Source organism: Pseudopodoces humilis, chromosome 8 (assembly GCF_049639895.1).
Source record: "Pseudopodoces humilis isolate 2021_Gansu_Grassland_sample_001 chromosome 8, ASM4963989v1, whole genome shotgun sequence".
NCBI classification, from domain to species: Eukaryota; Metazoa; Chordata; class Aves; order Passeriformes; family Paridae; genus Pseudopodoces; species Pseudopodoces humilis.
This window is the reverse complement of record NC_142207.1, coordinates 17,815,504-17,839,929: the sequence shown is the minus strand read 5'-3', so window position 1 is coordinate 17,839,929 and position 24,426 is coordinate 17,815,504. Positions and strand designations below refer to the sequence as shown.

The 24,426-nt window shown below is 39.7% G+C and overlaps 1 protein-coding gene across 1 annotated transcript in view; it reads left to right on the top strand.

Moving 5' to 3' along the window:
* The first annotated feature begins 15,441 nt into the window (after positions 1 to 15,441).
* GRB14 (growth factor receptor bound protein 14) overlaps positions 15,442 to 24,426 on the top strand; it is a 59,755-nt gene continuing 50,770 nt past the window's right edge. The window contains exons 1-2 of the mRNA XM_088058641.1: positions 15,442 to 16,085; positions 17,717 to 17,849. Of these exons, the coding sequence (XP_087914767.1) occupies positions 15,442 to 16,085; positions 17,717 to 17,849 (777 nt within the window). The remainder of the gene's footprint in view (positions 16,086 to 17,716; positions 17,850 to 24,426) is intronic.

Below are 24,426 nucleotides of genomic sequence, written 5' to 3'. Positions count from 1 at the left end.
GCTATCATACTTTGCAGCTGCAAGATGTTTGACCACTCAGTGTCTCTATTTTTGGGATGTACGTTCAGTAATCAGTGCCCTAGTTTTTCCAGCTACTTGTAATTGTAACATACAACATCAGGGTCTCCACAGAAGACATGAAAATTATGTGAATATGGACCAAGAAGCATGATATCACACTTAACAGCACCTAATACTTTGTTTATTACAGGTAGCTGTTACCAGCCAAAGCAAACATTTTTCAGTTGGAGCTGCTTAAACTCCTATTTTAAGTTTCCAAAAGGTTTGCAATCCTTCTGTTAAATAGAAACAAGGAAAAAGTGCTGTTGAGCAGTAGGATGTACATCCTTGAATGCTTGGCCAGACTGCATCCTAGGAGGTGTTGGACAACTACAGCAAGGTAAAAGACTAAGCGTAAATGACTAAGCAGGTGGGTTGGTAGCCAAACAAATTGAGCTCTTTGCAGAAGGGAACATGCCTTAATTTGTCTGTGTAACTGTGGGGCTGAAGTCGAAATGGTGTGTTTGGATTGGAGCTGCCACAATCGGGCACAAAACTCTGGGTGCTGTGAATGGTCTGAGGTTCTGGAGCTCTGTGGTGTTCTGTTAGTGCTTGTCTGCTGATGGCGCAGCTGAAATATCACTTCTTGTAGACAGATTGCTTATGAAGTCTATTTTGGTGATAAAGCAAAGCTGTAGCAATATCAATGGAAATGTTTCACAGCTTCTAATTAAAAGCAGGCATTCTATGGGGGATTATTTTATACAACCCAGTTGGAAATCACAGCTAAGATGGATGTTTTTTTCTTTAAAATTTCTGATTAGGTAGCTTTGTGAGAGGGAAGGTCTCCTTGTTTAAATGACATGAAATTTGCAAGTATGGGAAACTATGCTTGCTAAAAAATACTTAACTTCATTTTGTCTTCCTTGAAACAACTCTGTGGTATGGGAACTAACACAGAAACTCTTTGTCAGGAGTCTATTGCAATATATTGTACATAAAGTTGCATTACTTTTTGACATCTGTTCCTACTTATTAACACAAGCAATTTACTATTTTGGTGGGTTTATGTCTTCAAGGAGCATATTTGGAAGAGATGTACAGTTTTCTCATTTTTAGCTGTATTAAACCTCACATTCACTAGCAATACAACAGCTAGAGTTTAAGGGAAAGAGTAGATAAACACTTCTCACATTCCTCCATCACCTTGAAAAGACCACCAAAACTGTTAATGGACTAAATTATTCCTAAATTATTCAAGACGGTTAAGAGGAAAAAAAAAAATAATGGGAGGGGGAAGGAGAAGGGTAGAGATAAAAGGAATTTTGCTTTTTTTGATTGGCATGTTCCACATTTGCCAACATGGTGATGGAAGAAAACCTCTTAACATTGGGAAAAGGAAAAATAAATATATGCAAAAATGGCACTAATAATTTAAGGAAATTTCAACTTAGTATTATTTCAGAGTGATTGTGCATGTATGGACCTAAAAATAACAATGGCTGTATCATTCCCAACTGAAATAGAACTCTCGTGCCAAAAAGAATACCAAAAAGTTTAACTGGAATGTAAGTTGCTAATTCCTCTGTGAACTTCCCAAACTTTGAGAACAGTCTTGTGCCTGTAACATAGCAGTGTTATTATACACAAATGCCAGTGATGTTTGCTTGTTGCCAGTTTGTGATTGTACAATGAGTGTATTTTTAGTAGCTGTTTTGTTGATAGCAGCTGTTCTGGGTGAAGAACAACTGTCTTCTTTTTCAACAAATCTGCTTGGTGATTTCTAAAGCATTAGTTTCCGTGAGTGTCTGGGCATTCCCAAACAATGCGTATAACAGGAGTTTAGGGGTAAGGTGGAAAGATTGTTCTTAAGTTTACCCTTAGTAAAAAGTGTACCAGTTGTTCTGAGAGTATTGAAATGACTGAGAGTTGGGTCACTATTAATACAAATAATAAACATGATGTATAAGCTGCCATTGTTAAGACAGTAGTAGAATGCATTCTTCAAAAATTCCTAGTCTTCCAGACTGATGGAATAAATTTTCTTCAGCCTCTTCATCTATTTTACCAGCTGTTCTCAGTGCTAAGCAGGGCAGACTTTGCTTTGCATGCTGTGTTTGATGTCATCCCAGCCAGAGTAACAAGAACCTGCTAAAACCAGATATCCAAGGAAATCTTCACAAGTGACAGAATAGTTTAAGGAATGTGAATATTAAAAACTAGGCTTGTGTATGTGGTGACGAACATCCAAAGGAGTAAAGGAATAGAAGCATACAATCAGCTTAGGGCAGAGGGAGAGTTAAGTTCACAGAACCTGTAACAGCTGTTAAAAAATTTTGGCCAACAGTGGCTATTTGCAAGTGCTGTTGTACTCAGTGAGCTAGTGCTGGTGTGCATTAACCACTAGAGTACTTACTAATGGTTAAAATATTTCTAGTTTAAAAATATTTAATAAACTGTAACTGGACTCAGAATTTTGTAATTTCCCCATAGCTGTATGTGTCTGTCTGCCTGTTTGTAATGTCCCTTTCCTTTTATCCCCCCTATGTGATCCTGACCAAGACTACAATCTAACAGACTATAGTCACACTTAATCTGAAGTGGCAAAGCAAGAAAAAATGAATGTATTTCACATTTGCTTAAGGCTTTATATAGTGCTGATTTATCAACAATACAATAAAAATAATATTTTAAATAGTTAAGCTGATTGCAGCTTTCTAAATTAAATACTTGAACTAAATGGGGAGATGGAATGCAGAAGGAGGTTCAATTGGTCACCTTTGGTTAAACAGCATGATTGGTCTGATCAGCAGACACTATTCCATTGCTTCAATTGCTAAAAGCTAATTAAACACTTGCATTCTGCTAACTGAAGTGGATTTGGCCACCTGCAGTTTCAAAGTGCATGTACCAAAAAGGAAATCCCTATGCTATGAATGCAAGCTGCTGCAATGCTAAACTTCAGCACCTAAGTGAAACAAGGAGGTGAAGCAAAGGTTGAAGTAGATCGCAGAAAACATCCTTTTTAAATTGCAGAGGACTGGGAGCAAGCTGGGCACCCAGGCAGCTGCACAGGTAGGTGCCTCACTGTCAAGGATCAGCATACTGTTAACCCTTCTCAAAAGCAGCACTAGTGCCAGGGTGGTTCCTGAATGGTCAGAAGGCAGCTGAGCTGCTGATGGCCCCAGCTCTTTCAGCATGTTTTGGCCATCTCTTCCACATCTGTATAACCTCTACCTGAGCTCTACTGTGAGCTCTGTTGAGAACTGTGTTCTGTTTAACAGAAGCTACCATGAGACACAGGCACAGGCTCTATATGTCAAGTTCACCTAGGGCTTGGCCCCTCAGGAAAAGGAACTCCAAGAGAGGGAGGTCTGGGGGATATGGGCTGCAAGGTTCTACCTGTAAATGGTGACTTTAATTTTTTTCATTTTATTCAAACTCTGCTGTTGTGTTCTTTTAAAGAAAATTTAAAGAAAAAAGTATTTTAGACAGGTGTGCTTGGAAGTTCAGTAGACATAAAAGACATAGTCTTTGCTGCCAACTAAAGATAAAAGGCTAAAAAGGTGTAAGGAAGGGTCTGCTAGACCATATTGTCAGGAAAAGGAAGTAGGTGGTGTGTCTTGTGTAGCTATTACATAACTTTAAAAACATAATTTGGAGGTGCTGTGAAATATAAGTTGCTTGATCATCAGTGGGAAAAATAACATAAGCAGGAATCAAACAAATCTCCAAGTGAAAAATGAAGATGTTAAAAGCAGCAGAATTTTAGAATTTTGACTCTTTAGATTACTTATCTAACAGTGGAAGGCAGTTTGGGTGAGAGAATAAAACAAGACCTTTAGAAACCATGTCAAGAGAGGTTAAAGGAATGGGGTTGCTTTAGCTAAAAAAAAGCCAAACCCATTAGGATGACATAACCATGTTTCAACACAAAAGTTGCTACATGAATGCAAGTGATTAATCATTGTATCTTCAAGCAATAGGCTGCTCTAGCTTTAGAGCATAAAGGAAGAATATGCTGGGTCAAACTAGGTTTATTTATTTATTTGGGTTTTGACAATGATCAAAAGTATATGCTTAGGGAAAGACATAAGATTATGAAACACACAAAGTTATACTTACCCCTAAGATGCTAAAACTTCAACGATTTTTAGCTTTGAGAATGCCAAAGTGAAGATGATTTCTATGTATTTAATAGTCTTAAACAGTCTTGTTCAAGAGCTTGGCAACTTATTTTTTCAACTCCCATAAATTTTGAACAGTGGCACATTCCTGTGTGACATGGAGTTCTTTGACCTAATGATACACTGTCTGTAAAACAATTTTTTGTCCGTTGTGAACTTCTACTTGCTAGCCTGATTTAATACTCTCCAATGCTTTTCTTGAAAGAGATGTTAACTCATCAATCCCCATTCATGCTCTGTGCCACTCATATCCTTACATAACATCAGGAGTTGTCCCATAGGCATTTGAGGCTTGCACGCTTTTGCCATTTTATCAGCTATATATCATCGAGGTTTGCCAATATATAGGTCTGAGCATGCCTATGCTTTATTTCTCTCAATATCTTGGGAAGAGGATTTTTTTCTCTTACACACATTTTTTTCAATGTCTCCTTTTGCTATTTGTTATTGAGAGTTACCTACAGGATATACCTATCCTGTACAAGAGAAAAGTTTGTGTGCCATGCTTCTAAAGCACTAAATATCGAGCTGAATAGAATCTTTTGAAGTCTTATTTATTCATAGATGTGATCATCCAATTCACAGGTGATCTTTTCAGTTCTCTGGACAGTGAACAAAATAACTTAAAACCTTAAGATATGATATATACTTGTTCATTAAATTCATTGTTCATTAAATTCAACTTAAAGACCATGTACTTGCATGATAAGTACTTTTGTCTGCAAATACAAGTAGTTGGCCAGAAATCTGGAACAGGGCAATGTGTTGCCTTTAGTTCAGACATTCTAGTCTGGCTTGTAATCAAACACTATTTTCCCTCAACTCTTTCTGCTGATTCATTGTTACCTTCCTTTGTATTACAATGTTTACGTGAAACATGCTGCTTTAACTGTCTTTAGGTGAACTACCTTTGTAGCAGTGTTTTTAGATGGGTCTTTTGATGCCTCTTTAATGGTACATTAAAACTTAATGAATGCTGAGTAACACTAGAATCCCCATGGAAGCACATATGGTATCTACATTAATACAGAATGAATGCATAATGATCAGTAGAATTTCAGTGATTTCCACATGAATCAACAGTGATGAGCCACTTAGTGTTACACTCAATTACATCATGTTTAATTTATGTAGCATTGTTTGGACATTATGTTTAAAATGTCTTTAGTAAATCATTGAAACTCTAATTGAGCCTCCATTTCGGGGACAAATTGCAGTGTAAACAAAAATTCATTTTTTTACACAACAATTAGTTTATGTTGAAGCCCACTTGCAAAGGGTCAACAATTTGATATATTCTCACTATTGCTCCCTGAAAAATGGAATCCTAGTATGAAAACAAATTGCAGTAGCTGTTAAATTGTTTCTATTCCCTTAGTTATGAAGTGATCAGACACTGGAAATGCATTAATTCTCTGAACTCTGGAAACAATGGCAATACCTCACTATTTGACTGCTGGCAAGCAGTTCAGAAGACCTTTTCAGGTCAGAGTATCTTGCCCAAATCTGTGCAGCAGACTCAGAAGAGTTATCCACAATGGCTGACTAATATCACACCACCTCTCGTGTTTGGGAGGCCCTTCTGGCACATTCATGACTCCCTTGCAGTAATCTGTACCAAGAGCTTTAGAAGAGTGACCATGCCATCACCTGCCAGAGGTAGACAAAGAGATAGTGAGGGAACCTGCACCAAAAGCAGACACTGTCTTCCAGCTGTTCTCCCACCTTGTGCTGTGGGACCAGGGAGCAAACATGGTGTTGATTGCCTGTGCAGAGGAATATAATTTTGCCTCACTTCCAAAGGATCATAGAGGTATGAGGACCTACTGCCTCACTTCATCTCCCCCGTTCCACATTGTAGCACACTGAGCACAGGCTGTTGGTTGGCCCTGGGGTGAAGGCTGGAAAAAACTGCCAGTGGCAGCCCTCCACTGGAGTCTTCCACGGTAACCACTACAGCAACAGTCTTCAAACAGGGCCCAGACTTACCAAAGGATGCTGTGCTGGACTCCACCTTTCCAGACTGACTCCACGTGGAAACTAGAGATACACATATATCTGATCATAGCAAAAAATAATACAAATAAAGGTGCTTTGGAAGAGAAAATGGAAATAAAAGATGCATACTTCAACCCTCCCTAGGAACAGTAAACTTCATGGCTTCCGCTTTTCCTGATACCTTTTAGCAGATAACACACTGACACACTGTTTCTGGGGGTGTCTGCTTGAGCTGGTTTTGGACAGGTTCCATAGCAGGTCTGTAAAGATTCAGTCATAGAATAAAGTTGAGTTTGCCTCTTTTCCTCTATCAGCTCAGTTACTCAGAGAGCTATCGAAATTGGTCTGACTTGTGGCAGAGAAGACACTGCCTTCCACCACTTCAGAAGGGATCTTGCACACTCTTCTTCCAATCCTTCTCACTGGTAGTTCAGGCCAGCAAGGTCTTATGGCTTTAATATTCATCCTTAAATCCCTGTTCCAAATACAGTAAGATGGAGAGGTCTTGGTCTAGGGGAGTTTCAGTTCTGTGAGATTGTCTGGGCCAGCTACCTTAACAAAAAGGACTAGAGGGAAAGAGGACTGTGTTAGGAGACAAGATCCTATCAGCTATTTACAAACAAATCCCTTAATTTATTTTTAGCTTCCCCAGTTTTTCTGTTTGCTTCTAGCACCAGGCAGCACATCCAGTTACTTTAGCTTGTAGAGGATTTAACAGCTATGACTTCACAAAGCTATAATTTTAATATGCCATTCTTTTTAATCTGCTGTAAGATTATCTGTTGACTGGCAAGGCATCTAACAAATAGCTGACCAGCAACTTTGTTAGAATATCCATAGACAAAGAACTTTATAATGATGATAACAATACCTGCTCTAATTTCTCTGGATTGCTGAAAAATGCAAATTCAGACCTTTAATAATTGCAGCTTGGGCTTTCATTTCTGACAGCAAAGTGAGAGAAAAAAAAATCTTTTCCATCCTAAGAAACTGTAAAAGAGGTTATAAGAGGGTTTTTGTTTTATTTTGTTTTATTTTTAATTATAATTCAGTTCATTCTTGTTAAAATAGTTTAATAAATGAAGAGAGAAAAGATAGGGAGAACCATTTTGTTTAGCTTTAAAAAGTTCTTTTTTGGTTTATGTTGATCATTTCAATAATTGTTTTCATAATCCAGGAATTCTATGCCATGTTAATTTAATTCTGTTTTAATCTGAATTGAATAAAATATATGCTAGCTTGCTGGCTATGATGATAAAATGCATATACTGATTAAAGAGAAAGTGTCCAAAATATACAAAATAATCTGAAATTCACTTCTCTTCAATGTATGCCTAATAGATTTTAATGAAGTAATTATTTTTAATTTTTTATGTTGCTATATATTTTTAGAACCTGCCAAGTAAGAATATTTTTTAGAATTAGATGTAATGAGGTTATAATATTGCTATAGCCTTTGGAATAACACCAATATAAGGAACAGTCGAAGAAAATAATTGTATGTATGCCTTGAGCTACATGATGACTGTTCAAACAGACTTCACAGAAATTAGATTTCCTTGACTAGTGTTGTGGTTACAGTGATATAATTCATGTTTCATAACTCTGAAGAAATAATGAAGACATTATAACCAGAAATGTGTCAATTTGAATAAATTTATTATGAATTGCTTTGGTTTAAAAGCTCCCAATATGTTATAATAGAAGCCTACGTTCTTGCTCAAGAGCCAGCCAAACTAGGGTTTTAATATGTTAACAAATCACTTAATGGTAGATTTTTCTCTCCAAATAAACAAAAGGAGAAATGTTCTGAAGGGACTGTGATAATAAAAGATATTAAAATATACCTTTCTTACTCTCTAGGGAAATTCAAACAACTTTTGCCTGAATCCAAGTTGCAATTAAGCAAAATTCAGCCCATGCAAGAATTAACTCCCTTCACCCATTGCTGAACTGCAATTACATTTGCATCAAATGCAATTGATACATGAAGCTACTCTACCTGCAGCTACACTGCAAAGTACCTTCTCCAAATAAAACCATGCAGGCTGGGAATGTTAATAGGAATTTGGTTAAGGGACTTGCACAACGTTATCAGTTAGTAAGTTTCATGTATCACCCTCAGCGATACATCTTGGCTTTAATACGATTAATAGGTGGCATTTGCTCTGTGGCCAGGGCTTGACAAAAATGCTGAAATGAGCTTGAGGCCCTGAAGAGCTACCACAGGAAAAAGAATCCTCAAACACACTTTGTTATTCCAATTCTTTAAGAGACTTTTAATGGTTTGAACTTTTACCAGAAGGCTTTTTGCCAGATTAGTTACTCTCTGTCCTCCCACAGCCCATAATGAGAACACAAAAACCATAAAGCTACTACAGATTCTTTGTCGTGTGCTGTGGCAAATTTGACAGAACTGTGCCTGTGTGCTTAGTTCATCTGCGGGATGGATGTATCATCTTGAGTGACCCAGTAGCACAGGAATCCAGTCATAAGAAAGTATACCAAGTTTATGTCTAGTGTGGATGTATAAAGACATTATAGAAGGTGGTTCTTCTTGATAGTTAGGATGAAAGCTCACGTGGATTTGAAGTCTGAAAACTTCACTGTTGCTGTCTTATAAAGTTCAAGTAGTGTAAAAAAGAAAAAGAAAAAAAACATTCTGCTTTCTCATAATTCTGAGACAAGTATAATGGGTTGGGGTAAATTTATGGAAGTGGAGGAGAACACTGAAGATGGAGGTTGAAAGTGCTGAGCGGCTATAAAAATTTTCTTAATTTTAGGTATGATCTCAGTTTGCACTCCTTCTTCCTAAATACTTCAGATACACCAAATGTTAAATTTTTTTGAAGTCAGGTGCAAATTATTTATGATCTTGTTCAGTAGCCAGCATTTTTCTCATTCTCCCCCCTGCCCATCCGCCCCCATCCCAAGGGAAATTTTGTAAGACTTTTCAACTGTTAAACAGAATTTATAAGGTCACTGTGTGTAACATAATTTTCTGGAATTATCTTCTATGTTGTTATTCATATATTGTGGAGTATCTCCTTCATAAATACACAAAAGCAAACTAGGTGGTTGCTGACATTTAGTGTTATGAAATTGTTCTATTTGTCATGATAAAATTATGACTATTAGAAAAAACCCCATTTTTCAGTTCTAGTAGGTACTAAGCAACTCCAGAGCATGGCTTCAATAAACATGAAATCAAAGGAAAAGGTACTTTTTTCTCCAGCTCAAAGGAAAAATGCCTTTTGGACCTGATTTAAAGTTGATTTACCATTTGAAGTGGCAAAGTATTAATGCATTTTATCTTCTTTTATTTTCAGAAACAAGAAGCCTTCATTAAACAAAGGACAGCCTGATTGTTAGTGTACTAATTTTGGACTTAGAGTTTGCATTTCTTACTGAGCCACAAATTCCATTAGATTTTGAGAAAATCACTTATTGCAAATTAATTGCATTGTCTAATTTTCAACACCAAACAGAGATGTTTAAGTCAGAAGGCAGTTCTCCTAAGGCTTTCTATGTATTCAGAGGAAACAAAAAGTTGTTTTGGGATGGTTGTTGGCACTAAACCCCCTGCGTTTGTTAATTGATGTCTGGAGTCATCTGTTTCTCTCCTTCGTGATGGCCAAGCTAACATGGTATAGTTGTCTAAAGTCAGCTACTCTGAATACCCTCTTAGGGTTATTTTTTAAACATGTTCAGGCACATAAAGATGCAAGCATTTACTCATCTGTATGAAGGGAATAAATACATTAAAATGTTAGGTGCGCTGATGTTGTGATAATTAGGTCCCTAATAAGTGCTGAGATTGGCATTGTTAGGCTTCCTGAATTACAGAGATTTGCATTAATAACCTTTTAATATAATAATTTCCAAGTAGTCAGCACTTTGAAAATATGAACAGTAGGTTGGTTTTTCAAAGCTTTGTTGAGTATCTCATTTCCCAAATACAGATTTCTTGGAATAACTCTTACGACAGAGCAAATTACCTTCTCACTGTGATTAATTCTTTCCAAAGAGTGCTAAATGTCCTACCAGGTATTTAAATGGTGGTAGGTATGTTATCATACAATGGCACTACCTCCAGAATTCCAGCTGGACTGATGAGCATTTGTTTGGTTTCTGTCATTTGGCAGAAACATAACGACTCCATCATCAGGGTTCAGCAGAGCTTTCCATTTCAGAGCCCATTTTCAAGGCATTCTGAATTGCACATGCACAGGTAGATTGATTTGGAAATTGCTTTGTTCAACCAGGGCTGGTGCAAATTTGGGGGTGCAAATCTGGGCTAGATTATTCCAGTGATTTTTGGAGAGAAAAATTCCTCCTTCCCTCACATGTATGCAGATATGCATATGAAGACATTTCAAATTTCTTACTGTTCCCAGAATTATCTCCTTAGATCTGATGAAAGCTTTCAAAATCCAGTTTCACACTGCAATATGCGTGATGTTCCTAGACTTTGTTTCTTAAACCCATGGCTAGTTCTTTGCAAGCTGCATATTACAGAAGCAGAAAATAAATAGTATGAGTGAAGTTTAGGCACCTAAATACAAGTGACTGGTGACATATTTAATACCCAATGATATCTGAAATATCCCCACAGGACAGACCTATGTGACATAGGCTGAACAGGAAATCTATGCCATTTTAGGGCATGGTAGAATAGGGACCTAAATTGGTATGACATGTCTGCATTTAGGCAAACAAATCTCTTCACGTGAATTCTTCCAAAAACAGAATTCATTTTGTCTTTCAATCGCATACATCAGTCTTGTACTCTGATAACAAAAGTGGAGTGCTGCATGCCTTGAGTGTCACCAGGTATGTAGTTTCTTTAAGTCAAAAAGAAGTTTACATTTGTCTTCCTTTTTTGCATGTATCTGGAAACTCTTACCGTACTTTGTCTGGTTCTATGGTTTCAGTGTCCTTGGCAGCAGCTCAGAAATGGCTGAGACTTGTGAGTGGTGTGGCTGTTTGTGAAAAGTCATTTTAGCTCTACATTTCTTGTTTTTATTTTTTGTGGTTGGTTTGGGTTTGCTGCAGGGTTGGGGTTTTTTGTTGTTTTGTTTTTAGTTTGTTCTTTTTAAAAAATATTTATATTTTGTTTCCCACTCTACAAAATGACTAGTTTTAAAGGATCTTGTATCTGATTTCTCAACAACTCACATTACAGAAACTAAACTGCTATGTGCTGGATAAACACATGGAATACCAGATAGAACAGTCACCTGCAAACTTCCTTCCATAATAATTACATGTTTTTGTGTAGCATTCTGAAGGCATTTGAGGTCAGAGATTATGTTTTTTGTGTAAGGTGGAGTTTCAGAAATAGGCCTGTGAAAAGTATCAGCAGTACTCTGCTGTTGTGAAACATTGCCTGTTTAATTTATCTAAATGGTTAATAATTTATGTGATGTTTAAAGTCATCCACTTGTCAATTCCCTTCCAGAAGATTACATCTAGTGCAGTAGCTGTTGTGTTACTAGGGGTAGTTATGGACAAATGAACCACATAATATACTGCTGCAGTTATTTCTGGAAGTGAGCACACAGCCTCCAACTACCATTAGATGCAGATGTAGCCACCGTAACCCCCACGTATGTAACACTCACCCTGGGCCATTACAGTTCTCTCTAGGAAGGAACTTTAGGCCTCAGTTCAAGGTTGGCCAGCACAGATTGCATCACCTAATGCATCGTTTATTACAGACGTTCTGTGTGACTGATTTCACGCAGCCCTAGTGCGAGGGAGCAGAAGCCAGCATGTCACATGTCTAACCTGCAGCTCACAAACCCTACGTGCCACTCAGTCAACCCTGTGCTGAACTTCATTATCTGCTCTTGGCTATAATAACATGGCAGAAATCACAAGCTCTTGATTTGATTTAATTTGATTGATTTGAATGGTATAATTCTAATTCTAGAAAAAACCCACAAAACTGCACAGGATTTCATTCCAATCTTGTGTTACAGTTCAAGGCAAAATTCCATCGGGGGATGTTCTGACAGAGCTATCATGGGGAATCACAGAACTTGCTACTGAAGTAGCAAACACTGTTGTCAAAGCTGGCAATAAAATCCATCTCTCAAGTTTTTTACAAAAGTATGCTAAAGTATTCATGCTTTTCAATTGAAAAAACAAAAGTCCTAAACCAAACAACAACAGAAAACAAGCGCAAATCTGCTTCTTTATGTAAAGAGAATGTAGTCAGGGGACACACTGGAGTGTTACTGTGCTATGGTTTGTGTAGCTGTACAATCTGAGTTTCAGATTGGGTTAATAAGCATCTTGGGGAAATGACTGAGACTGGTGGTACTGATTTAATCCCTTGGAACGTTTTCCCTACCTGCAGTAAAGATACACATTTTAACAATAATTGTAAACTTAACATTCGGCGAAAGCTGTAGTAATAGGGAAGACTCCTCACAAAACATTCAACCACAGATACTTTTCAAAGACTTACTAGTGCCAGGAAGTTAGCTAGTGGTATCTCCATTTGTGGTCACTGGATAAATTGGCTCTCATGAAGTACTTGAGCCCATTTTCAAAGTTACAAACGGGCTTTTGAAATGCTCAAGAAGGAGCAAGAATGCACAGCTCATTGTATGCGAATGATTTGTTCAACACATTTTAAGTCCATTGAGATAACAAATACACATAAACTGGGGCATGCCTTTTTTTACTGAACAATTTACTTTTTTCTTAGGATGATCCTCAGCATTACTGCTGATGAAATTTATTTTGGGGGGCTTTTGGAGAAAACTTATGGGGAGACAAGACATGCCTGATTGTAGCTTTGCACTGGAAAAAGTAGCTCTTTCTGTGGCTTCAATCTAGCACTTGAATAGAAATAACTCCTTTCTCTACTACTGTAGCTACGGCAAAAGATGGTGTAAAGGTATGATATTAATTCTCTTAGGGTGGTGGAGCTTTTTGTGGTAAAACCATTATACAGACATTGTGAGTATTTTGATAAAAGCAAAGGGGGATGTGTGGAAGGGTGGCAAAAAAAAATCCAACAAATATCCTCTACAGTTTTCGAAGATAATCAGAGGTAGTTTGGATTTTTTAAACCTCCATTTTGTAAGTAATAATTTTGAGTTTACTCTAATTAGAGGCATAATTTTGTCACATTAATCAAGTGTTGTGATTCTAAATAGCATACAGGCTTTTGAGAACTGGAGAGCTTGATTTTCTGGAAGTGGGGTGCATACTGAATAGCTTGAATCTGTTGCAATTTTTCTCAATATATATTTCAATTTTACTTGATAAACACCTGGACCTGATTATGACTAAGAAAGGTAAAATTAAAAGAGAGGGGAAAAGCCAACTGAGTATTGAAGAATACACAGAAATTTAGTTTTAGGGAAATGGTAGATCTTAGAATAACTGTGCTGCACAAGCACAGTAATTGTCAAAAACCACACTAGACAGCTTAAATGTATTTATGGTGAAAAGGAAACCAAGTCACACAGCTCAACAAATGTTTTGGTGTTGGGTCTTAGCAGAAATCTTCCAGTCTTTGTAATATCAACTCTATTAACTGTTCAGAGATTACTGGGTTTGTACTTTTTCAAAGAAGGAGTTAAAAAGGTTACACTTGAGTAGATTCTAGGTCAAATGCTCTCAGGTATCTTTAGCCAAGCTCAGGACACCATTTTTATTCTTACTGTTGTTTGCAGAGACAGTAAGGCAGGAGAAAGTTTAGTTTCATGTTCTCATGCATGCAACATTTCCAATGCTACACTGGAACAACCACATAGGTCCTTCTGTGCCTCAGTGTTCCACTGACTGTATTTCCCTCATTCAGTGCTATTCCCAGAGAAAGCACTGACAGCAGCAAGCATCAGGACAGACTATGAGATACAGAAAAAAAAATTAAGTCAATTTGTTTCTTACAACATGCAAGTGAAATTATAATAGCATTACATTTTTATTGATTTTTTCTAGAAAAGGCATTGTTGCTGTCATGACTAATTAGATAATCACCAAAGTTATTCTGAAAAATAAAGTATTTAATTTATTTGCTATTATTCATTATAATTGTGTTTTTTATTTGCCTGACATTTTAAAACAATTACATGACTAAGCCAAAGACACAAAAACACACCACGTATGTCAGGTTGCAGCTGTGTAACACGTTGCACAGAATAGGTGAAAAGTCAAAATAATATTCTCTTTTTGCAGCAGAACTTTTTAAATGCTGATGAATATCAGCACACAATTGTGACTTGCAGGTTTTAATCTCTTCCCAATCTCACTTTTCTACCTAGAGAACCTATACCAGTTGTCCTGCTTTCTATTCTTCTGAAGACAATGAGGTTTAACATGCCACAGTTACGGCAGTGAATCAGTTAGGCAAAAAAACCCAGTGGCCTGGTCTTTGTGGTTTTGTAAAAGGATAGCTGTTCACAAGCAACGAGCAAATCCAGTCAATTATCTGACACTGTAAGATTCCCGGTATATTTGCCAGACTTTTTATATAAGAACTGTTAATCAACTCAGACTTCGACTTCTGTTGTAAGTGTAACAGAATGAGCTATTCAGGGGACAAGGAATCCTTCATTACATTGAAAATTAATGTCCTGCAAAATCATCTGTGACTCAGCCAAAATGAAAACTGTGAGTATTGCTTCTATGACACAAAAATTTTTCTCCAGAATTGAAATCTCGGCTTGTGCATGATGATTTTTCCAGCGGATTTGGGAAAACAGCAAAGCATTTGCCTCAAAATATGCTATATTTTTACCAGTCTCACATCTCAGTTACTGCCCCTGACAATGCCAAGGACAGTCAGGTTTCTACATGGGACTGTCATCACCAGGGCCTTTCAGTTTTTGACTGTCAAATTGACTGACTTACACAGTATTACCCACTCTGCTTGGTGACATCAAACTGTTCTTCATACAGCAAGGGTATTTTTTTTATTTTGAAATCAGATGAACGCTGGTAAGGACGGCCATGGAATTGCCACAGAGGGATTTATGTACATAAAGCAGAGCAGGAGCAGGCTGCTGGGGAGCAGCCCTGGGCACGAAGGAAACCTTTTCACATTCCGCTGGGCTCCAGGCTGTGGCTGGACGCGGGTGCTGGGCCCAGCCCGGAGAGCAGCCTCCTCACGAGCCGCTCCTCCGGCACGGGGTAACGGGTTTGTCCCCGGGCCTCGGTCATTCCCTATTTATTCCCTATTCCCAAGGCATATCCATGAATTCCCGATGCACAGAGGGATGTGTCAGTTTAGTTAATGATTCGCCAGGCGCCGAGTCGCGTGTCAGGCCCGTCCGGCGGTGTGCGGCTGGAGCCCGCTGCTCAGCGCGGGGCAGGAGGTCACGGGCCATGCCGGGGGCAGCGCTGCCGGTGGTGCCCCCCTCGGGCGAAGGCGCAGAGGTGCAGGGCGAGGGCCGGGCCCGCTCCGCGGGGCCCCACCGGGTCACGCCGCGGCCTCGGGTCCCGGGCCCGTACACCTGCCGGGCCCGCCCCGCTCCGCCGCCCGGCCTGGCTGAGCAGCCGAAGGGCACCGCTCGGCCCCCGCCCGCCCCGCGCTGCCTCCCCGTCGCAGCGCGGGGCCGGCGCCCGCCCGCCCCCGCCGCCGCCCCCGCACGTGTGCCGGGGACGGCGCTCGGTGCCGCCCGGGCGGCGCTTCCCCCCGCTCCCCGTCGCCTCCCCCTCCTCCGCAGCGGGAGCGAGAGCAGCCTCCGCCCGGCAGCGCCGGGGCCGCTCGCCGCCGTGCCGCCCCGCCAGGACGTCGCCGCCGCCGGTGGCCGCCCCGCTGCCCGGTGCGCCCGGCGCCGGGGGGGCGGCGGAGCCCGCGGGCGGCGTCCCTCGCGGCTCCCCCACCCCGCCCCCCCGGCCCCTCGGGGGGGACCCGCCGCCCTCGCCCCCCGACAGGTAAGGCCGGAGCCCGGCGGGCGCCGCCGCCCTGGCGCTCCCTCGAGGGCCGCCCGCTGCCGTCGGGGGGCGGGCAGTGCCCTGCGGGCGGGACGCGGGGCCGGCGGGGCCGGGGTGCGGCGGCCTGGGGAGGGGGCGAAGCGCAGCATGGGGAGCGGCCTGGCTCTGGACCGGTCCGCGCTGCCCTGGAGCTCAAAAGTTGTTTCCCGGCCCTGCAGGCACTTTCCAGCGCTGCGGATGCGTGTGTGTCCCACCCCCCACCCCCTTTTAATTTTTGAGGTTTCTCAGTTTGAGGTGAAAGGAGCCGGCAGTGCCGAGCCTGCCTTGTCAGGCTGAGCCAGGCGCTACTTTATCCTTGCAGTGTCTTTCTCAAGAGTGTTGGTGAGATAAAACCGCTTCACCGGGAGCGGTGCCGCTGTCAGCGGTGTGCACCCCGTTTGTTACCTCTCAGGCTGTTCTTAAAGGCATTGGTCTCTATTCTTAGTAAAGGAAGCTATGAGCTGGGTTTTTCATGAGGCATCTGATGAGTTTTGGTAGACTGAAGTTTACAAAATCTTAAAATACTGCATTACAGGATTTTTTGCTCCTCCTAAAGCAAAATACCACTTTAAATGAAGCAGTTTGGTGAGGATTTTCAATAAGTTAAAATCTATATCTTCATTCTGTATTGTTACCTTATTCTGATGGTTTTCCCCACTTTGTACTAATTACTGTATGAAATCTGGAATGATAATAAGGTGATAAAGTAAAATACTAAGCTTGGAGGCATCAACTCACACGTGTAGAAAACTCATTATATGTTGGCAGATGCATATACATCAGGTGGTTTGGGTGCAGGTATCCAGATGAAATCAAGTAGACAAAGTGCTCTTCAATATTTTATGTGAGAAAACCATGTACTGTAATGTACACAGCAGTCTAAATAACCACATTATTAATGTGACACTTTAAACCAGTGCATAACTGAGCTCTTCAGCAAGCACAGTAGTGATTACCTTCACTACTCCTGCAAATGCTGCCTGGTCATACTTCTGACACAATCCTGTTTCAGCGGACAGCAACAACTGAGACATTTATTTTCTAATGGAGCTGCAGAGATTTCAATACAAAACTAACTGGAAACAGAAATAAATGGATTGCTTTGCACTATTTTCTCTTGTCAGTCACTTTGATTCGATTCTGGTTAAACAAAAGTTTCCATTTGTTTAAAATACTGTTGTGATGTACTTGGGAAGTTTTGCTGAGAAGTTACATACATCTACTGTTGTAATATGTGTACATAGGGAATGGCATAAACACAGGGACAACAAAATATTTACTAATGTCCTTAGAAGCCAATATAAATATATCTCTGCTCTTACTCTGCAAAGACTTACGCATATTCAAACAACTTTATATTCAGAGCTGAATATTTGGATTGCTTTCAAGTAGTGTTAGGCACTGTATGTTAATATATTCAGCCTACTGATTAAATAAAATAACTGCAAAAAAAAAAAAAAAAAGCTAATTGCTGCAACCAGGAAGCATTGTGGTATTAGTGCCTTAGAAGTTCATATGTTGTGGTTGGATATTGCAATTTTATCAGCAGCTGTTACAATTATTGCTTGATATTATGTATTCTGTTGAAATAGGAGAAAAAAGAAAGGTGACAGTATTTTGGAGAACCCATCGATTCCAAATCCTTTTCCCGAGCTGTGTTGCTCGCCGTTTGCATCAGTTTTGTCAGCCAGTCTGTTGCCCAAGGCAACTTCAAGAAAAAAGCAGGTAAGAATTATAAATTATTATTTGACAGTTTCTAAATTGGTTAAATGAAAGCTTGAGGAAAAGCTTAGTTACCTATTAAATTATTTTTCTAATAGAGGTGTTCCATATTTCTGTCATTTGGTGAAATTTTCTCTGTAGGTCATCAATGATAGTAGAAAAGGAGGTTTTGGAATCTGTGACTTAAGACATTACTGTTCTTTCACAGAGTCTGTGTGTGGCTCTGGAGATTTTTCAGTTTAAGTGGAACCAGGGGCAGGCAGGCAGTACTATATGTCCTTAAATGATAAGTTAGTTTCTTTTTCTCTTCCTCCCCACCTCCAATTACTGTCTTCAGTGTTATAGAGCAGAGGGTTTTAGCAGTCACTGAACAGCTTTTCTGAAGTTCTGATTTTGCCAGGATAATGGAAAAAACTAAATTGATGGGGAAGAAGCAAATGCTGTGTACCTGGCTATGTTATACGCATGTGTGTTTATCTGTGTATGGCTAATGTTACTCTATTTCCTTAAAGACCTTAAAAGCGTAAGCCAGGGAAAGATCTGAGTGGGCAGAAAGACCTGGCAATACTGTTCAGACACAGAGTTTCCAATTAATAGAGATTGCTGGTGTTGAAGATCAGCTTCACTCTGAAAACTTACCTGTCTCATTCTCTTCTCTCCTCTTGAGACTGGAAAGAGTTCTGACAGGGAACATCAGTGGGATTAACCGTACTCCGTCCTTCACACACTCTGTTTTGGTGGTCTGGATGATCCCTGTTTTAACAGTTTTAAGGGTGATATTGGAGGTGTAAGGACTTAAACTGGTGCTGGTTATTCAGTATTTAGATTTGAGTGAAGAGTATGCTTGGAGGTTGAAGTTTCTTGTAGTTGTATTAACTGTTCTGAAGCTAACCTGCCACAGTGTTTCTGTGCAGCTGCCATAGAACTTTGTTAGCCCAGTTGTGGCTAGCGCCTTAAGGAGGAACTTTCTCCTCACTTCTCCAGTGAAAAACATGTATGTGGCTGGGAAACTGCCCTGGTTCAATCTTGCCCTATTTTGCATGTACACCATGTGCCTCTCTATAAGCTGTGGTGTCTTTCTGGACTACTGTTACTGCTTTTAGTTCTTCTCCTACAAGAGCAATACTAATCTGAAGCATTGCTGGTCAGTGTGCATGTGAATGTTGCTAATGCAGTGGGATAAAACTGTTCTAGTTTTGTCTTCTTGGACAAGGTGGAAGCATTGACTGTCTCTGCAGAGGCAGGAAAACCACTGAATTGGTAATACTATCTTTCAGAACAAAAGGAGTAAAAGTCATGTTTTTTAAAAGATAGTTGAAATTAGTCATGTTGCAGACCTAAATTGCAGTAATGGTGGTAATCTTTGGACTTGACACTGGAAGGCATGATTTAACACTCAAAAGTCAACTTCTTTTGTGGCCAGTCATGTTTAACATTACTGACAGGCCTGATCAGTTAAACCAGCTAAGTGTTAGCTTCAGTCTTCCAGAAGTTGAAGTTCCTATCTTTCATATCACTTTCATATCACTTCTGCTTCTTCATAAAGGTTCATGTGTACTTTTTTTGTGATGATTTCTGCTCACACTCCTTCCATTTCTTCTGGATTTTCATTTAAGAATGTAGTGCTCTCACTGGTAAAAGCAGGAACGAAGAACAACTGGTTTCCTGACAGAAGTGAGCCAACATAATGCTGGTTTCTGTTGGAGGGCCTGACCTGTTTTTCAGCTACCAGAAAAATGAAGAGGAATATTCCTGTTACTTTTGTGGAGGCATTTTAACAAGACTATGGATTCTGTCACCTAGGTGTCTGTTTATGACCGCTGCAGGGGAAATGATACTAGGCCAAGCAGACCATTTGTCAGATTCAGCATGATTGTTCTTACATTCTTCTTCTAAAATTATTAAAGTTAAGGTCAAATGACAGCTGTTAAATTAAACTTTTGTCCATGAAATTCAGGTTGAAGTCTTCTAATAGGTTAATAAAATTACTCAGGTTTAAAAAAAGAGGGAATGCTAAGCAGATGTGCAAAGAGAAGTAAACTGGCGGTGACTTTGACTTCCCACAGGTGGCTGTGGAACCATGCTTGGAAATGTGGTGTTTCTACCCCCGTCCTTATTTTGCCAACTTTATAGCAGCTCTGTGTGCAAATACATATCTGTATACAAAAAATTCATGAATATTACTGTTACAGTTTGATAGTTTACTAACTCTTAAGAGAAATCAGCTACTCTTAAGAATTTTTTTTGTGCATAGCGTTGACAGCTGCCAGAATTCTTTCTGTTGCCTCTCTGATGATCTACATATGTTTTCAGTGATTCTTCTTTTAGATTGCTTGCTTTTGATTTAGTTTCTTTTTCTGCTGTGCTTTTAATTTCAAGCATAGGGAAGAAAAATTGCAGAGTGAATTTCTACTTATGTCTTGTAGGTAACTATTATCAAAATGGGTGTTTCTAAAAGAGAAAAAAAAAGATGCCTCTTCTGTCTTGTTTTTCTCTCTGAAAAAGATTTTCTGGTTCTGTAGAAGAAAGAAGTTGTCATGAATATCTTCTCTTTTATTCATAGCACCTGTGACATCTGAAATCTTTCTACTTCAAAATAGATTATTAACATTATTTTGAATTCTTGTTTTTCTAAGCTGAAATTCTTACTGTCTTCTGATGATCTTTTATCATAAGCCTCTCAAAACGTTGAACATGCTGCTTGAACAGCATGTTTGTGGGGCTGACTCACTGAAAATAAGTTTATAAAAGCAAACTGGTCAAAGCCACGTAGCAGAATAGCGATTTGCCTCTGTGCTTGAGAAGTAGTATGTCTGTGTCTCTGAACATTATTCGGTCTGCCTCACCAACACCAACACAGCTGTCCATCTCTTTTCCCCCCTTGCAGTTTGGAAGGGATTTATTTATATCTCTGAATCACAGAATCATTAAGTTTGGAAAAGACCTCCAAGATCCTTGGGTCCAACCTTTGACTGAACACCACCATGTTCAATTAACAAGAGCACTAATGCCATGTTCATCAGTTTCTTGAACGCTGCCAGTGATGGTGACTCTTCTGCCTCCCTGGACAGCCTGTTGCAGTGCTTAACAACCCTTTCACTGAAAAATTCAGAAAAGCTGGCAGTGCACAGACGAGTGCACTCTTCCCTGGGTTGAGAACCATCTGCATGGCCAGGCTAGAGAGTGGTGGTAAATCGTGCTGCTGCATCCAATGGGTGTCCAGTCACTAGATGTGGGCCCCCAGGGAAGAGTGTTCAGCCTAGTCTTGTTTAACATCTTTACTGATGTTCTCAGTGAGGGATTTGAGCCTACCATGAACAAATTCAAAGACCATGAGAAACTGAGTCAGATTTTGATCTGCTGGAGGGCAGGAAGGCCCTGCAGAGAGACCTGGGCAGGCTGGATCGGTGGGCCAGACCAGGGCTATGAAGTTCACCATGACCAAGTGCTGGGTCCTACACTCAGGGTACAACAGCCCCATGCAGTGCTACAGGCTGGGAGCAGAGTGGCTGGGAAGTGGCCCAGTGGGAAGGGTCCTTGGGGTGCTGGTTGGCAGCAGCTGAACACGAGCCAGCATGTGCCCAGATGGCCAGGAAGGCAAGGGAATTCTGGTCTGTATCAGGAATAGTGGTTCCTGCAGAGCCAGGGACTGTGCTTGGCACTGGTGAGGCCTCACCTTGAGTGCTGTGTCCAGTTCTGGGCTCCTCACTTTAAAGAAAGACATGGAGGTACTGGAGAGTGTCCAGTGAAGGGCAGCAAGGCTCATGAACGATCAAGAAAATGTGTCTTGTGAGGAGTGGCCGAGGGAGCTGGGCTTCTTTAGTCACAAGGAGTCTCAGGAGGGACCTCAGTGCTCTCTATAGCTCCCTGAAGAGAGGTTGGAATGAGGTGCGGGCTGGTCTCTTCTACGGTGCCTGCAGTGAGAGAACAGATGGATGTGTTCTTAAGCTGAGACGGGAAATTCAGATTAGATAATTGAAATTTTTTTTTCACTTTTAGGGTGATTGAGCATCAGAGTAGGTTGCCCAGGGAGGTGGTGGAGTCACCATCCTTCAAGGTGTTTCAGAGGTATCTGCATCTGGTGCTGGGTGATGATGTAGGGGTTACAGTGATGGTGCTGGGTTGACAGTTGGACTGGATGATCTTAAGGTATTTCCAAAGCTGATGATTCTCTGATTCTATGAAATGTGTTCAGATAATTTCAGGGTGGGAGACTTTGAATAGGCCAAAAGAGCCATCTTCCCCCTCATGTCCAGCACAGCATGGTCAATTTAGTGGATGGTGAGAAATGTTGCCTTCCTCTGAGGAATCAAGCATCTGCTGCTATTAGGTGGAATTGATGAACTTTTATGGAAAATCTATTTGTGTGTCAGAGCCTGTGTTCTTTAAGAAATTACAAGGAACTGAAAATATAAAACACTGCACTACTTTTAATTTTGATCAAAGTAAATATTAGTGGGGAAAAATATGAGTTGTAAGAAAACTTGTTCTGTTCTTGTTGTCTTTGGTCAAATGAATTAAGAAGAGGTTACTGTAGATTTATGGAAGCTTAGTTTTTAATGCTTTCTGAAAACAAAACCTGAATATTTGCACTGCAGTGACAGTTCTTGCCCTGCTCAAGGATAAGCCAGTAAGTGTTTCATGACAAAAGTAGTTCAAGGTAATTAGTGCCTTGTTTCTTTAAATTAAATTAGAAGTGCAAAAATAAAACTCAAGTAAATCTCAAGGTGAAGAAAATCTCATATTTTACCTTGCCTCTTTTATCTTTCTTGATGCTCTAAACAAGTAGATATTTTTATCATGTAGAATACAAATATACTCCCACAATGTTCTTTCCAGGAAGTCAGTTCTATAGAGACGTCAAATACATGTGATTGTAGTGGAATTGACTTTGCTTTTTGTATTCATAAAGATTTTCATGTAAAACTCTTCGACAGAGAAGAGCTGACAGGAACTTTATGTTAAAGAACAGGGGTTTTTTTTAATGTGTGCTGTTGTAAGTTTATGAATAATATTGAACATTGATTGTTGTAATTGGAGTACCATTTATTTTTTTGCAACTATAGTTCAAGGTCTTCTAATATGTCTGCTTGGAGCCTCATTCTTCAAAACTGCATATAATTCTACTAGCAGACATACAGGGCTAAGTCTTTGGTATTTAAATGTTTTCATGACAGATTTTTTTGGCTGAAATGTCTGTTTACTCTTGACTTTCAAACAGTGAAAAAACAAAAAGGGGATTCTTTGAAATGCAATGATTCATAGATTTCTAATCAATTTCCAAAGGTTGAGACAATTTTTTCCATCCAGAAGAGGCATTTCTTTAATTTACTCTGTAATTCCAGTCAGTGTGTTTCTTACCAGATTTCCTTCCAAGCTGGAGACAATTGCACATGTTGTCCTTTATCAGTTCTCACATATTTTCTTCTTTTCAGCCTCTAAACATATATCAGTTTTCCTTATGCATTTCCCTTAAATTACACAAAAAAACCTTAGGATTTTAAAGTCGGAAGGGAACGGCAAAAGTCCTTCCAACCAGTTTATAGATTAACAGTAAAAACATTTTGTACAGAACCAACTTAAAGAACTCAATTAAGTCTCTAATATAAGAATTGCAAAAAAGGATTCAGTTGGATTCCTTTTTGTGATGTTTCTTTTGGTTGTCTGCTCCAGTTCCTGTGCTCTGTTCTTCATTTTTATGGTGGTACTTGCCCGCCAAGGTAAGATTTATTGATACTACAGTAGATTGGAATTATTTAGAGCTCTATTAACACTTGCTATTTTAATGCAGGTACCTTTGTAATTAGACCAGTCATCTTAACACTGTGACAGAAAGTCACTTGTCTACATTGGTGAAAATCAGGAAGCAAGGTTGAACAGTTTATTGTTTTAGCAGTCAGGAATACCGCCCAGTTTATACTGGAGGTGCCCTATCATGAGCTGTCTGATACATCAGCCTGGGGAAACTTCAGAATAATCACCTGTTTGTTTCTTTTTGTATTTTACTTCTTTACATTGAAATTAGTTGCTTTCTGTCAAACTTCACATCAACCCTCAATGTTTTCTTTCACTTTGTTACTGTCCAAAAACAACCCAAAGACTGTAAACATTAAGACTGTAAACATTCTAAGTTCACAAAAATAGCTTTTTTTTTTTTTCTTTTTCTCTTTTTCCCATTCTAATAGGCAAGAAAACAAAAGCACTCTAACTTTTGTGGTTACTGTGATATTACCTCTGCAAGCTTGTTGCTGTCAAAGATTTTGGTAGACATTTTGCCAATGTTTCTCAGATTGGAGTGGTTTTAACAATCCTTTGGATTTTGATTGTTTTGGATTCATCAGCCTAAAAGTCAAACCTGAAGTTACTTATCATTTCATGTAGTTTTCTCAGTACGAGAAACTGCCTCATCTGTGCTCTTTGGGAAGTTTTATTTTGAACAAGAAGCCTCTGTGATGTTGCAGTAGATCTAATAGCTTGTCTAGAAAAACCTCTCTAAATTTGTGAACCATAATTTTTCCAAAAAGTGAACCTTTAATATTTATCTCTTGAATTCTTCATTGGCTACCTGGCATATTGGCAT